This window comes from Hipposideros armiger, unplaced genomic scaffold, assembly GCF_001890085.2.
Source record: "Hipposideros armiger isolate ML-2016 unplaced genomic scaffold, ASM189008v1 scaffold_685, whole genome shotgun sequence".
NCBI lineage: Eukaryota > Metazoa > Chordata > Mammalia > Chiroptera > Hipposideridae > Hipposideros > Hipposideros armiger.
This window is the reverse complement of record NW_017732035.1, coordinates 484,890-498,546: the sequence shown is the minus strand read 5'-3', so window position 1 is coordinate 498,546 and position 13,657 is coordinate 484,890. Positions and strand designations below refer to the sequence as shown.

Genomic DNA, 13,657 nt, shown 5'->3' with positions numbered 1-13,657 from the left:
TGGAGATAAACCTGAGCCTCTTCTACAAGTGCTGCCTGGCCCAAGAGCAAGGTGACAGGGGGCTTCCTGGTGATGGGACAGCTCTGTGGATCCCACGCACTTGCAGGAATCCCCTGGGGAACACCCAGGGCCGGGACTGCCGATGGGCAGGATGAGTCCAGATGAGGCCATGTGGTAGGTCCAACGTGAAGCTGGTTTTGTCGTTGACATCCTGGCGCGGTGTCCACCCCTAAGCACTGCTATGGCCGAGGGCCCGCCCCAGAGGCTCAGGGGCTTTTCTCACTTTTTATCAGGGTACAAGGCACCTACCCTCGAATCCACCAGCACTGAGGTCTGCGACCGGGCCAGTCAGGAAATCTGCCCTTACAGCCTGGCAGGTGACTCCCTGCTGGCAACGCTGGGGACCACGTCCGAGGCTGAGGGTGAGGGGTAGACTTCCCTAAGGGGCCAGCAAGAACCCTCCAGAGCATCCGTTAGGCTGGGGACCAGGAAGTGGGTCAGAGCCCCTTGGGAGGGAGTGGCAAGTGGGGAGGGCAGTTCCCCGGGGCCAGAACCCACTTCCTGCTTTCCCCCCTCCCCCCTGCCCCCCCTGCCAGGGGAGGTGGCAGGGAGGCTGTGTCAGTAGGCGGGCCTGCTCCCTCCGCCCCTCTGCGCAGATCAGTCTGTCAGTCGGGGAACCTGCACTGGGTGCTCCCTGCAGCAGGATGGAGGATGAGGAAGACCCCCAGTGCGGTAAACCGGACTTCGTGCTTTTGGACCATGTGACCATGGAGGACTTCATGGAGAACCTGAAGCTCAGGTGGGCCCAGGGCCCTGGCCCTTCATCCTGGTCTCTAGCGGCGGGGCCAGGGGCTGCATAATCAGCCCCTGACCAGTCAGTGAGCGCAGGGTCCTGGCGCAGGCAGGACTCCCCTCAGGGCCAGGCGGCTGGTCAGTCCTGGAGCGGGTTCCCGGACCCCTGCCTCCCACACAACTGGTGCCTTCCGGCACTCAGACAGGGTGGATGCCCCGTCACCCTCGTGGGGCCCTGCTGAGCCCTAGGGGCTCCGAGGGAAGATGGCAAGCTGAGCTGAATGTCGGGCGCGTGGGGTGCTGAGGGCACAGCTGGTAAAGTGGCATGGGGCCTGACTTCCTGTGGAGGAAGGCGGAGGGCAGGGAGGACCAGGGACTCGGGGCTGACGTGGGGTGACGGCCAGGAGCTGGCTTCACCTCTGGAGCACAGACTGCTGGAGTCAGGGGACAGAAGTGAGCTCTTGTTTGGGGCATCGAGCTAAGCATGACCACCTCACTCTTGCAAACCAGCCTACCACAGGCATCACCATCTCCACTCTGACATGGGACGTTGGGTGGGCCCTGGGCCACGCAGCTTACAGATGGGAGAGTGTCTCGGAGCTGGTCCCAGGTGGCAGTTAAGAGGGTGTGGAGGGGCTGCCAGGGAACTCCCGCGTCACACGCAGTGAGGAAGAGGAACCCAGATGGACAGCAGGGGAAGGGAAGGTCCCAGACACCCAGGGGAGCAGGCAGACCAGTGCTCCCCCAGGGCAGAAAGGTCAAGAGAGGGATGACACAGGCCCCCCCCCCCCCCCCCCCCCCCCCCCGCGGGGCCCAGGGCGGGTTGATGAGTCAGGATGTGCTGGGAGGGGCAGCTCCGGCCTCTGTCCCTGCACCCCTCCCAGACCTGCCACCTGGGTGGGGCTGGGCGTGGCCCCCTTCTGCTTCTGGGTTCCCGCCGAGGCCTTGAGACAGGAAGCACACCAGGCTCCTTCCTCCGCCTCCCAGGGTAGCTGTCGCCCTACCTGCTGGCTCTGTGTGGCCCAGTGTGGCCTTGGGCACGTTGATCCCTTCAAAAAATGGGGGGGTCACGATTCCTGTGACATCAGGACCCCTGTGGAGAGCAGTGTGGACCCCAACCCTACACTGCAGTGGGGGGGCTCCAGGAAGACTCAGGCCCACCCTCCCGGCTCTCGGTGCTCAGCCCCTGGGTGGGCGAGGGCCTCCGAGGGCCTCCAGAGGCCCACGGCCCACGCCCAGGACCCGGTGCTGAGGGCCTGCCTTCCCACGCCAGATTCGAGAAAGGCCGCATCTATACCTACATCGGCGAGGTGCTGGTGTCTGTGAACCCCTACCAGGAGCTGCCCCTCTATGGGCCCGAGGCCATCGCCAGGTACCAGGGCCGAGAGCTCTACGAGCGGCCACCCCACCTGTACGCCGTGGCCAATGCCGCCTACAGGGCGATGAAACGCAGGTCCAGGGACACCTGCATTGTTATTTCAGGTACCTACCTGCCTGGGCCCCAGCGTCTTCATTTGTCAGAGATGGGGGGTGACCGGAGCACCCAGGGTGGAGTGTGCACAGGGGACTCATCAAAGGGGGATGGCTGCTAATTCTGACTGTCTGTCCGGCAGGGGAGAGTGGGGCAGGGAAGACAGAAGCCAGCAAGCACATCATGCAATATATCGCGGCCGTCACCAACCCGAGCCGGAGGGCCGAGGTGGAGAGGTGAGGGCAGGCGGGGCAGGGGCAGGGATGGCCCTGGGCCTCATGCCCGAAGGCGGAGCAGGAGGTGTGACTGAGCCAGCTCGGGCCAAGTTCCGGGGCTCAGCTGTCAGGAAGACTCCAGGTGCCCCCAACCCAGGACCTCGACCATAGAGGGGCAAGGCCCATGCAGGGGCGCCCTGCCACTAGGGACGGAAAGGCGGTGAGGGACAGAGGGACAACAGATGGGCCACTCATGGGGCACCGGACAGAGTGGAGAAGTTGGCCGGCCAGCCAGGAGGGCCCAGGGTGCCCAGCCAGGTGTTGGGGTTTAGGCTAGGAACCCGGAAATCAGGGTCGTCTGGCTGCTTACCAGCTGCTCACAGCTTCCTGTGTGGGAGCCCACTCTTCCTGTCAACACGGGGTGAGGTGGAGTTTGGGGGGACAGAAGTTGCTGAGCACATGTGTCCATCAGTTGCTCCCCCTGCAGCTGGAGGTCAATGGCAGAGCGTCCAGACCCCGGTCCTCACTGCAGGTCTGGGAAGGCAAAGAGGTGACCACGCCCAGTACAGGCCCCTGGCCCGCGTCTCTCCCAGCATCTCAGGGTGAAGGGCCATTCCATGGCCTGCAAAGGGCAGCGTGAGGCCTCAGTCGGGGACGCTGGATGGGGGTGCAGTCCCCATGGGAGGCCTCTGTGCCATAGCCCGCTCTGGCTCCAAGCAGGGTCAAGGACGTGCTGCTCAAGTCCACCTGCGTGCTGGAGGCCTTCGGGAACGCTCGCACCAACCGCAACCACAACTCCAGCCGCTTTGGAAAGTACATGGACATCAACTTCGACTTCAAAGGAGACCCCGTGGGGGGGCACATCCACAGCTACCTGCTGGAGAAGGTGGGCTGCGCAGGCCTCCAGGGTGCAGATCTGCCCGGCCACACTGACCTCCCAGGCCTGGGGTCCGGGGAAGGGAGCAGACCTTCTCTGCTGTCCCAGGCTCCCAGGGCGGACTCCCCCTGTGGCCAGGCCCACCACCCCCCTGCCTGTAATGCCCTGGGGCTCTGGGGCGGGCCCCCTGGGGAGTCCCTGCTACCCAAGCTTGGGTCCAGCTGCCCTCTCTCCTCAGTCTCGGGTCCTCAAGCAGCACGTGGGCGAGAGGAACTTCCATGCCTTCTACCAGGTGAGCCAAGGCAGCCAGGTGCGGCCAACAGGGCAGCCCTTCTCATCACCTGCCCACAGTCCATTCCCCACCCCCCCCTGCACTGTCCTCCCTGGGGTGGGATCTCCCTGGACACAGCCATGTCTGATGCTGAGATGGACTCTGTATGGATGTGGGTGGTGCCTGCCCCTGTCTGACACTGAAGTAAGTTCTACCTGGACATCGGTGGTGTCTACACTGGGTGAGACCCACTGAGGTGGGGTCTTCTGGGACACAGGCATATCTACACCATGTCTGACCCATTGAGGTGAGTTCAGTCTGGACACAGTAGTGTCTATTCACCCACCAAAGTGGGTTCTCCCCGAGCACGTGTGGTGAATAACCATGTCTGGCCCTGAAGTGGGTCCTCCCTGTCCTCGGGCAGGATCTGCACCGTCACTGAGCTCCCATGGTTTGCTGGGTCAAGGACGATGGAAGGATGTGTCCTCTGTGTTGTCCAGCATGTGTGGGAGGGGCCTGACAGGTGTGTTCTCCAGGTGCTGCGGGGCTGCGAGGACTCAGAGCTGCAAAAACTGCACCTGCAGAGAAACCCCGCCCTCTACAGCTTCACCCGGCAGGGCGCGGGGCTCAGTGTGAGTGGGGCTCTGGGGCCCTGGGTGCTGCTGGTCACAGCTTCAACAGGGCCCAGGGTGGCGGGACTGCCGGGGCCCTGAGTCAGCGGCATTCAGTTATGGGGACGGGGTGCAGTGGGTGAGCATGCACGCTGGGTGGAGGTGCTGACGCCTCACTGGGGTGCTGACCCCCTTCTCCCCAGGCCTCGGACAGTGAGGAGAGGTGCCACCACCAGGCGGTGGTGGAGGCCATGCATGTGATTGGCTTCAGTGCTGAGGAGGTGGGCTCCGTGCACCGGATCCTGGCTGCCATACTGCACCTGGTAAGCCTGACAGCGAGGCCTGGGGCACCACCCACATGCTGTAGCCCAGCTGCCCCTGTTGGAGGAGACTGTCCCCTGACAACCCAGCCAAAGCTGGCCCACTCCTCCCTCTGCTGAAGCCAAGCTGCTTCAGCTGTGAGCTCCCTTGAGACCGGGTCCTGAGCCATGGGCATCGTGTGTCCAGAACGTGACTGGTTAGGCTGCGAGGTGCTCAGTCCACGTCTGGTAGATGAGCCCAGGCAAGGGGAGTCCAGGCTAGTAAGCCGAGCATCGTGCTCTGTCCCTTAAGAGCTGCATGGCTGTGGGCAGGTTACCCAGCTCCTCTGAGCCTCTAATCTCTCCTGGGTAGCAGGGGAGCCTGTAGCACACAGCTGGCTTCCAGAGGATGCTGTGGGGTCATTCAGGGGATGTTCTTGGCAGGAGGCCTTGGGCTGCTTGGTGCCCCTCCCACTACCCTGGCAGTCTCCCTGCTTCCGTTCCTCATCCCCTGGGGAAAGGCATGCAGGCTGTCCTGGGACGTGGAGCCTGAATCTTCCTGGTTCCCCCATCACCAGGGAAACATCGAGTTTGTGGAGACGGAGGAGGGGCACCTGGCCGTGGCTGAGGACCAGCTCGTGGACCATATGGCTGAGCTGACAGCCACTCCCCGGGAGCTGGTGCTGCGCTGCCTGCTGGCTCGCACTGTGGCCTCGGGAGGCAGGGAAGTCATTGAGAAGGGCCACACTGCAGCCGAGGCCAGCTACGCCCGGGACGCCTGTGCCAAGGTACTCCAGGGACAGGCAGTGTGGGGGGAATCGTCAGTAGGCCTTCCTGGAGGAGGCAGGGTCAGAGGCAGCCAGAAGCAGCCTGGCCTCTCCCCAGGCAGTGTACCAGCGGCTGTTTGAGTGGGTGGTGAACCGGATCAACAGTGTCATGGAAGCCCGGGGTCGGGACCCCCGGAAGGACGGCAAGGACACAGTCATTGGTGTGCTGGACATCTACGGCTTTGAAGTGTTCCCTGTCAACAGGTGGGTGGCCCGGCCACTACACCTCATGCTCTGTCCCCCAACCTCAGTCCCGGGGAGCTCGGCTGGGCGAGGAATGAGATGTCTGGTGTCTGTCCTAGCTGGTCCCTGACCCCAGGCTCATGCCCCAAGCCTGCCTCAGCGGTGCCACCCGTCCAGTGGTGCCTAGGAAGGCAAAATCCCTGGCTCACTTTCCCTCACCATGAGCGTGTGGCCAAAAGTAGGGGTTGGGGGTTAAGGTGAGGCCCAGCGCAGAGAGGCACCCCACAATGAGGCCACTGGGGCCCTGGCCCGGACCCCGCAGGTGAGCCAGGGGAGCTGGTTAGGGCGAGGCTGCCATATTGCCCTCACTCCACACGGAGTGAAAGCCCGTGGTGGGTGGCGGCTGGACACTTACAGGCCCCACCCCCAGCTTCGAGCAGTTCTGCATCAACTACTGTAACGAGAAGCTACAGCAGCTCTTCATCCAGCTCATCCTGAAGCAGGAGCAGGAGGAGTATGAGCGGGAAGGCATCGCCTGGCAGACCGTGAGTGCCGGACCCCTGGGCACCGCGGGCCCTGGCGGGAGAAGTGGGGAGCTGCGCCGGGCACAGAACAGGCTGGTGGCGGAGAGGCCCACCGGTGGGGCTAGGAGCCACCCTGCTTGCTCTGTCCCAGGTGGAGTATTTCAACAACGCCACCATCGTGGACCTGGTGGAGCGGCCCCACCGGGGCATCCTGGCCGTGCTGGACGAGGCCTGCAGCACCGCGGGCACCATCACCGACCGGATCTTCCTGCAGACCCTGGACACGCACCACCGCCACCACCCACACTACACCAGCCGCCAGGTGCCCCCCCCCGCCCCCTTCGGTCACCCCCACTCCCATGTCCCCAGCTTGCCCTGGTGCTGGCACAGGCCCCACAGGCACCACACTGCCGGTCTCAGTGGGGCCTCCTCTGCAGGACGGCTTACCTTCTCCCTACAGACACCCCCCTTCTGTGCCTTGACCTTGGCCTGTCCCCTTCCCTTCCCCCCCACCAGCTCTGCCCCACAGACAAGACCATGGAGTTTGGCCGAGACTTCCGGATCAAGCACTATGCAGGAGACGTCACGTAAGGCCCCCCAACACACCCTTGGTCCTCCCCCCTGTTTTAAGACACTGAAAACATGCCCTTCACCACAGGGCTTTTAAGATAGTGGTTCTCAGCCCTGGCCGCATCACAGAATCTTCTGGGGAGCTTTAAAAAATGCCCACATCTGGGCCCCACCCCAGGGGCAGCCATGAGGAGCCTCTGCTCTGAGCCCAGGGTTGGTTCTTTCACATTGTGAGCAAGGCGTCCTGTAAGGTGCAGGTCAGCGCCCAAGACAGAAGGGCCACAGGCTGCATTTCTAACAAGCCCCTGGTCCTCAGGCCCCGCCCAGAGTACCCGGGCCCGGGGTGTCCTTCAGAAATCGCATGATAAGCTGTCACATGGCTCACCCCAAAGAGGATTTGAGGTGATGCGTGTGTCCCTCACAGGAGAACTGGATGTCCGATCCTGTGTCCTGAGCCTGTGCAGGGCTGCACGTGGGCCGACTGTGGCCCTGAGCTGTCTAGCCATCAAGGGACACGACAAGGATGTGGCTCTCAGTGCTACAGGATCAATGACCCGGGGGTTCCTGGTCATAACTGCAGTCCTTGATACACAGGCAATGTTCTGGGCGTGTGATGTACCTTGAGGCACAGTGAGGTTTAGTAACTTGTCCTGGGTCACACAGCGTGTATGCACTAGAGCAGGATTCAATGGGCACAACCCCTGGGCTCATCTTCAGGAGTGAGAGGGAAGGGAGTGAGGTGACCTGTGAGGACAGAGGCAGGTGGGAGGAGGCCGAGGGCTCCCGTGCCCCTCACGCCTGTCCCGCCCGCAGGTACTCAGTGCAGGGCTTCATTGACAAGAACAGGGACGCCCTCTTCCAGGACTTCAAGCGGCTACTGTACAACAGGTGAGCAGCCCTGGGGCTCGGGCTGGCAGGGCCCTCAGACGCTCAGGTCTGACCCCCGTCTGATGGCCAGGAAGCTTACGAATGGCCGAGCTGGGGTGGGGGCTGCCCTCCCTGAGAGCAGCTAGGCATGCGTCCTGTGTCCACAGCACGGACCCCACCCTGCGGGCCATGTGGCCAGACGGGCAGCAAGACATCACAGAGGTGACCAAGCGCCCCCTGACGGCCGGCACACTTTTCAAGAACTCCATGGTGGCCCTGGTGGAAAACCTGGCCTCCAAGGTACCACCTGGCCCCAGCCCACCCTGGATCCTTCCAGATCCTTCTGTCTGTGCCTGGGTGTCAAGTCGGGCCCCCAACTGCCTCTGCACATCACGGGAAGGAGGTGTTTGCTTCCAGTGGGGAGGGGACCCACCAGTGCACAGGAGGCTCAAGTTAACATGGGTCCGGAGCCAGCCTCCCCTGGCCTGTTGCCTCGTGGGCGGGGAGGGGCCAGGGGAGACTGCTCGGAACTTGGTTGGCCCAGCCTAGGCCCTGCCAGCAGCTGGCATTACCTTCTGGAAGCTGGGGCCACAGGGAGAGCAGAGGCCACGAGGTTCTCGTGGAGCTTGGGTCTCAAAGTCAGAAGGGGCAGGCAGGGGATGCCCGGACCAGCCTAACAGCAGACCGTCCAGAGGCTTGAGAGGAAGGGCGGGGCCTCCAGCTTGGGGCCCCCCACACCACCACGGCCTCATGCCTGCCCAGCTCTGGCCGCCGTCCCCTGCCCCCCAGTCTCCTCCTGGCCCGCCGTTGACCCCTGGGCCTCCCCTTCCCACCACAAGAGCCTCTTCCTTAGGCCCATGGTAGCGGGGGACAGAGGCGGCACACCTGAGCTCACCTGCTGCCCCTGCCCAGTCGCTGTGGCGTTGTGACACCGGCCTTCCCAGCATCCTCTGTTCCCCAGGAACCCTTCTACGTGCGCTGCATCAAGCCCAATGAAGACAAGGTGGCCGCGAGGCTGGACGAGGGCCACTGTCGCCACCAGGTCGCGTACCTGGGGCTGCTGGAGAACGTCAGAGTCCGCAGGGCCGGCTTCGCCTCGCGTCAGCCCTACCCTCGATTCCTGCTCAGGTAGGCCAGCCTCCTGTCCTGGTGGGCCACGTCCCCGTGTGGAATCCAAGGGGTGTGGGGAGGGCAGGGGCCCCCAAAAGCAGCTTCTCAGGCATCGATGCAAGTGGAGGTCGGCTCTGTGATCCCAGGACAGTCAGCGGGTACCCTCGGCGACACGCGAGGGGGCGTGGTCTGGGAATGGCGTGGGCGGGATTAAGGTTTGAATGACATGTGTGGGGGAGGGGCAGCTGGGGGCGCGGCTCCACACACCTCCACTCCCCAGGGCCTGGCGCCCACTACCCTGTCCTGCGGTGACAGGTACAAGATGACCTGTGAATACACGTGGCCCAACCACCTGCTGGGCTCCGACCGGGCGGCCGTGAGCGCCCTCCTGGAGCAGCATGGGCTGCTGGGGGATGTGGCCTTTGGCCACAGCAAGCTCTTCATCCGCTCGCCCCGGACACTGGTCACGCTGGAGCAGAGCCGCGCGCGCCTCATCCCCATCATTGTGCTACTGCTGCAGAAGGTGCGGCCAGCCGCGGAGCCCACGGCTGGGTAGTGGGGGGGGGGGGTCTGCCCCGCCCAAAGTGGGACTGACAGGCCCACAGGCACACTTACTTCCAAGTGTGGCAGGAGAGCCCGCTCACTAATAGAAGACAGACCACGATTGAAACTGACTTAAGCAAAAAGCGAATTTGGTTCAGGTCACCTCACCCTTGTGGCCACCAGCTTCAGGCCCAGGGGCACTCAGGTGCTCAAAACAAGATGTTCAGGAATCTAGCTTCCTTCTTTCTTTTTTCCTTCTTTTCTTTATTGATTCTGGAAGATTTCAGACCTCGAGAAAAGGATGCAGAATGGTGAACTAAAAAGTCCCACACTCCCCCTGCCCAGCGTCCCCGGCCAGCTGGTGACCAGCGTGGCTTCGCACAGATGCCTGCACCTCTATCCCAGTTCTCCTGAAGCAAATCGCTTCACTTATAATTTCAGTGTGTCTTTCCAGCGGACAAGGGCTCTCCCACCTCTCCCCGTAGCTTTTTATGTTTGACATTGCACACCTACGGAAAAGCAGAAAGATTCGTACACTGATCACTGCCCACCTGGATTGTGACAGTCATGTGCTCCCTACCCCGTCTCTGTCGCCCCATCTCTGTCTCTCTCCGCACACACATACAGGTACCCCTGTGTGTATATGTTTGTATTTTTCCTGACCCACATAAAGTAATAACAGCCCTAAATACTTCAGCAGGCCCATCCTAGAGCAAGGGCATTCACTTCCTGGCTGTCCCGAGCCACTTAGGAAATCTAACACTGAAATATAACCTATACATCTGAGTATCCAATATGTGGGCAGCATTCGGATTTCTGCAAGTGTCCCACTATTACCCATTTCATCTTTAAAAACCCAGAATCCCATCGGTGGTGACACACTGCCCTTAGTTATACCTCTATCACCGGGGTTGCCTGTGAGAACATGACACGACATCGTCATCACAGAAACAGATTTAGAAAGTTCATGCTGACTTTTTGCTGTCATGCCATCCCCAGTGACACCACACTTCCCCCATTGTCTCCTGCCTGAGTCAGGAAGCTGACATTGCAGCCATGTGACATTGCTTAAGTCTGTTTGAATCTGTGGGTCTTCTGGGCTGCCTGCCTTGTAAGGTTTCTGGTCTGGGTTTTGATGGTTGCATTCTTGGGGTGCCCCTCCATCTCAGGTTCTCTTGGGAGTGGGAGGTTGGTTATAGCTCAACCAGGTCAGATTCCAGGGGGACAGTTGGCAGTTGCCCTTCATAGGTGGGAAAGGGGCTGCTTCTGCCCCCAGCCTCTTGTCACATACTTTCTCCCTGGGGGCACCTGGGAGTCCCCAGCTGTTCAAGGTCTCAGCTTAAAAGGCTTGAATCGACAGAGCAGCTCTTTCCTAGGAGTTAGGCAGGGCCACTCCCTTGGAACCAACCTCCAGCCAGGGAAGTGGCTACCAGGTGCCAAGGGGCGGTTCCACCCCACCCAGCGCCCACTGCCAGTAGGTGGGACAGATGGCTTTCTCAGAGACCAGCAGGAAAGACAGGACAGCAGGCAGGGGTGGGGGGTGGCGGGGATGGGGTGATGAGGCAGGACCTGGCTGGGCGTGACCCAGTGTCCACCTGGTCCCCCAAGGCATGGCGGGGCACACTGGCACGGTGGCGCTGCCGGCGACTGCGGGCTGTCTACACGATCATGCGCTGGTTCCGGAGGCACAAGGTGCGCGCTCACCTGGCAGAGCTGCATCGGCGGTTCCAGGCAGCACGGCAGCCCCCACTTTATGGCCGCGACCTTGTCTGGCCGCTGCCCCCTGCTGTGCTACAGCCTTTCCAGGACACCTGCCACACGCTCTTCTGCAGGTACGTGCCCTGGGCCATCCCCTCACTCTTTACCACTAGGCCAGCGCACACTGACCACCTGGATCTGGTCACTGGAACCCCTGGGGCTGCCTAGAGACACATGAGCCCCACTGGACAATCGGCACAGCAGGGGCTGTGTACATGAGCCAGCTGCCCATGCCCACAGTCGGGGGCAAAGCCCTACCATCCCCAGCACCCTGCTAGGCATACAGAGGTGACACAGGCCTCAGTCTCCTGAGAGGAGTCTTCAGGGGATGGTGGTGGGCCAGGTGCAGGGAGTGGGAGAAAGTCTGCCTCTGAGCTGGGCTTTGAAGGCTGAGTAGGAGTTCTCCAGGGAGAGGGCCACAGAGCAACCAGTGTGCTCAGAATGGGAGGGGTGGCTGGGACACATAGGGCAGCCAGCGCCAGGCTGAGGGGCTTGGTCTCCCGTGGGTGAAGGGACATGAAAGGGCATTCAAGTGTGTTCTGGGGGGCAGGACCAGGCGTGGGTAAGGATGAGGGCTGCACAGGGGCCCATCTGAACGTCTGTCCCTCTCCAGGTGGCGGGCCCGGCAGCTGGTAAAGAACATCCCCCCTTCAGACATGGCCCAGATCAAGGCCAAGGTGGCCGCCATGGGGGCCCTGCAGAAGCTACGGCAGGACTGGGGCTGCCGGCGGACCTGGTCCCAAGACTACTTGTCCTCTGTGAGTGCTGGGGTTGCCGGGGGCTGGGCGCCAAGGGGGCCTCAAGGCCGAGGCCTGGACTTTGCCGAGCACCCCCTCCTGCACCCTGCTCCTGCTCCCCTTCCCCTGACCTCAGGTGCCGCACCCCAGCTGTGGCCCTCCTTGGCCCTTACATTGGCGGGTGCTGTCAGCTCACCCCGGCCCAGGTCTGCAGGAGACGGAGGCTCAGGGCGCAGGGTCGGCCCAGGTGGCCATCGTGTGGAGAAGCCAGGTTGCTCGGGCCCCTGCCTTCTCAGCGTCTGTCCAGGCCTGGCCTGACAAGCAGGGCCGGAGGGCACAGACATGATGCCTGGAACCTTAGGCCGCAGGGTCTGCACTGGGCCTGCAGGGAACCCAGCAGAGGCAGGCGCCTGGCCTGACTTGGTTTCCCGAGGTATAGGGTAGCTGTGCCATTCACCAAGAGTCGCTGTTATTTGAGCGTGGTCCCAAGACCCTGTCCCAAGCTGCCCCCATCTGTGCTCAGGCCACCGACAACCCCACCGCCTCTGGCATGTTCATTCAGCGCCTGAAGACGCTTCGGGACAAGGACGGCTTCAGGGTCGTGCTCTTCTCCAGCCACGTCCGAAAGGTGAGTGGGCGGAGGGCACGGTGGCCATAGCCCAGTCCAGCCCAGAGGTCTCACATCTGCTCCTGGGACTTGGGAAGTCGTCAGCTCCAACCCAGCAGAGAGAAAACAGGCCGGGGAGGGGGCGTCGGGTGGCGGGTACCCCCAAGGGCGTCTGTCCCACAGGTGAATCGCTTCAACAAGAGACGGGACCGCGCGCTCCTGCTCACTGACCTGCACCTGTACAAGCTGGAGCCCAGCCGGCAGTACCGGGTGATGCGGGCCGTGCCCCTGGATGCGGTGAGCTTGGGGGCCCCTGCCCTCCTGCCTACTTGGGATGCCCTGAAGTTTCTAGAACAGCCTCAGCTCAGGATGGCTCCCCCTCTCTCCCCATTCCCCTGCTGAACAGCCCGAGGGCGCCCCCCCCTTACCCCTTCTTGCTCTATTCTCTGACCTGCCAGGTGGTCCCTCTCCCCACACCTGTGCCCACCTGGGGGGGTCTCCCCATCCACACCGTGTGTGCCCGGGCCCCCCTCCTGGCTCTGTGGCACACTCTCCTGGAACCTCAGCTCCTGTTCCCAAAGGGCATAAAGCACCCCCGGGCAGGGGTCCAGGCCAGGTCCCTATGACTGTCCAAGGGGGGAGGGCCTCTGGTCCGTAGCCATGACCAGTGCAGCTACTTGTATGGAATGAAAAGGACAGAAAACGAAGGTCAGCTCCACAGTCAGGTGGTCACACCCACAGGCTGGCGCCTCTGGAACATTCGGTGGCAGAGGGAGGAAGAGGACCTGGGGGGATAGACAGTGGGGCGGGGCTCCGAGAGGCTGGGTCCCGCGTGGGGTACAGGGTTGGGACAAGGGCCGCCCGCCGCCTGACCCTGAGCCCCCCTCAGGTGACCGGGCTGAGCGTGACCAGCGGGCGGGACCAGCTGGTGGTACTGCACGCGCGGGGCCAGGACGACCTAGTGGTGTGTCTGCACCGCTCGCGGCCGCCGCTGGACAACCGCGTCGGGGAGCTGGTGGGCGTTCTGGCGGCGCACTGTCAGGGGTGAGCAAGACGAGCGGCTGGGGTCCGGGGGTCCGCCGGCGCCGCTGCCCGCTGGAGGCTGACTTCCCTCCCTCCCGCTGCAGGCAGGGCCGTGCCCTGGAGGTCCGTGTCTCCGACTGCATCCCCCTCAACCAGCGCGGCTCCAGGCGCCTGGTGTCGGTGGAGCACAAGCCGGAGCAGCCGGAGCCGGACTTCCGCTGCAGCCGCGGTGCCTTCACGCTCCTGTGGCCCAGCGGCTGAGCCCGCCGGAGCCTGTCCCGCAGGCCCCACCCCCCAGCGCAGGGCAATAAAGGACGCGCCTGCACCCTGAGTAGGCTGTGTCTGTGGGTGCACACAGGCGGGCTGTGCCAA

General features: G+C 63.0%; 1 protein-coding gene across 3 annotated transcripts; it reads left to right on the top strand.

Annotated features, from left to right (window-relative positions):
- The first annotated feature begins 656 nt into the window (after positions 1–656).
- Positions 657–13,561, top strand: MYO1G (myosin IG). 3 transcript variants are annotated; one of them, XM_019626552.1, is made up of 22 exons: positions 657–799; positions 2,066–2,274; positions 2,406–2,499; positions 3,199–3,364; positions 3,594–3,647; positions 4,163–4,258; positions 4,441–4,560; positions 5,115–5,324; positions 5,422–5,567; positions 5,977–6,091; positions 6,222–6,392; positions 6,587–6,657; positions 7,454–7,528; positions 7,675–7,807; positions 8,469–8,635; positions 8,933–9,140; positions 10,769–10,992; positions 11,532–11,676; positions 12,179–12,283; positions 12,446–12,559; positions 13,152–13,306; positions 13,390–13,561. In XM_019626552.1, exons 1-22 carry the CDS (start codon positions 705–707, stop codon positions 13,544–13,546), a joined length of 3,030 nt encoding a protein of 1,009 aa, XP_019482097.1. In that variant the 5' UTR covers positions 657–704; the 3' UTR covers positions 13,547–13,561. The 3 variants fall into 3 exon arrangements, with proteins under 3 accessions (XP_019482097.1, XP_019482099.1, XP_019482098.1); XM_019626554.1 differs by lacking the exons at positions 7,675–7,807; positions 8,469–8,635; positions 8,933–9,140; ... (4 more) ...; positions 13,152–13,306; positions 13,390–13,561 and adding an exon at positions 7,065–7,234; XM_019626553.1 differs by lacking the exons at positions 7,454–7,528; positions 7,675–7,807; positions 8,469–8,635; ... (5 more) ...; positions 13,152–13,306; positions 13,390–13,561 and adding an exon at positions 7,065–7,328.
- Positions 13,562–13,657: the final 96 nt, after the last annotated feature.

Excerpts from the sequence above, each read along its gene's own strand:
- MYO1G (XM_019626552.1), top strand. The coding sequence starts at position 705 with ATGGAGGATGAGGAAGACCCCCAGTGCGGTAAACCGGACTTCGTGCTT. Across the intron at positions 8,636-8,932 it reads TACCCTCGATTCCTGCTCAG|GTACAAGATGACCTGTGAAT; the intron begins GTAGGCCAGCCT and ends CTGCGGTGACAG. Across the intron at positions 10,993-11,531 it reads TGCCACACGCTCTTCTGCAG|GTGGCGGGCCCGGCAGCTGG; the intron begins GTACGTGCCCTG and ends GTCCCTCTCCAG.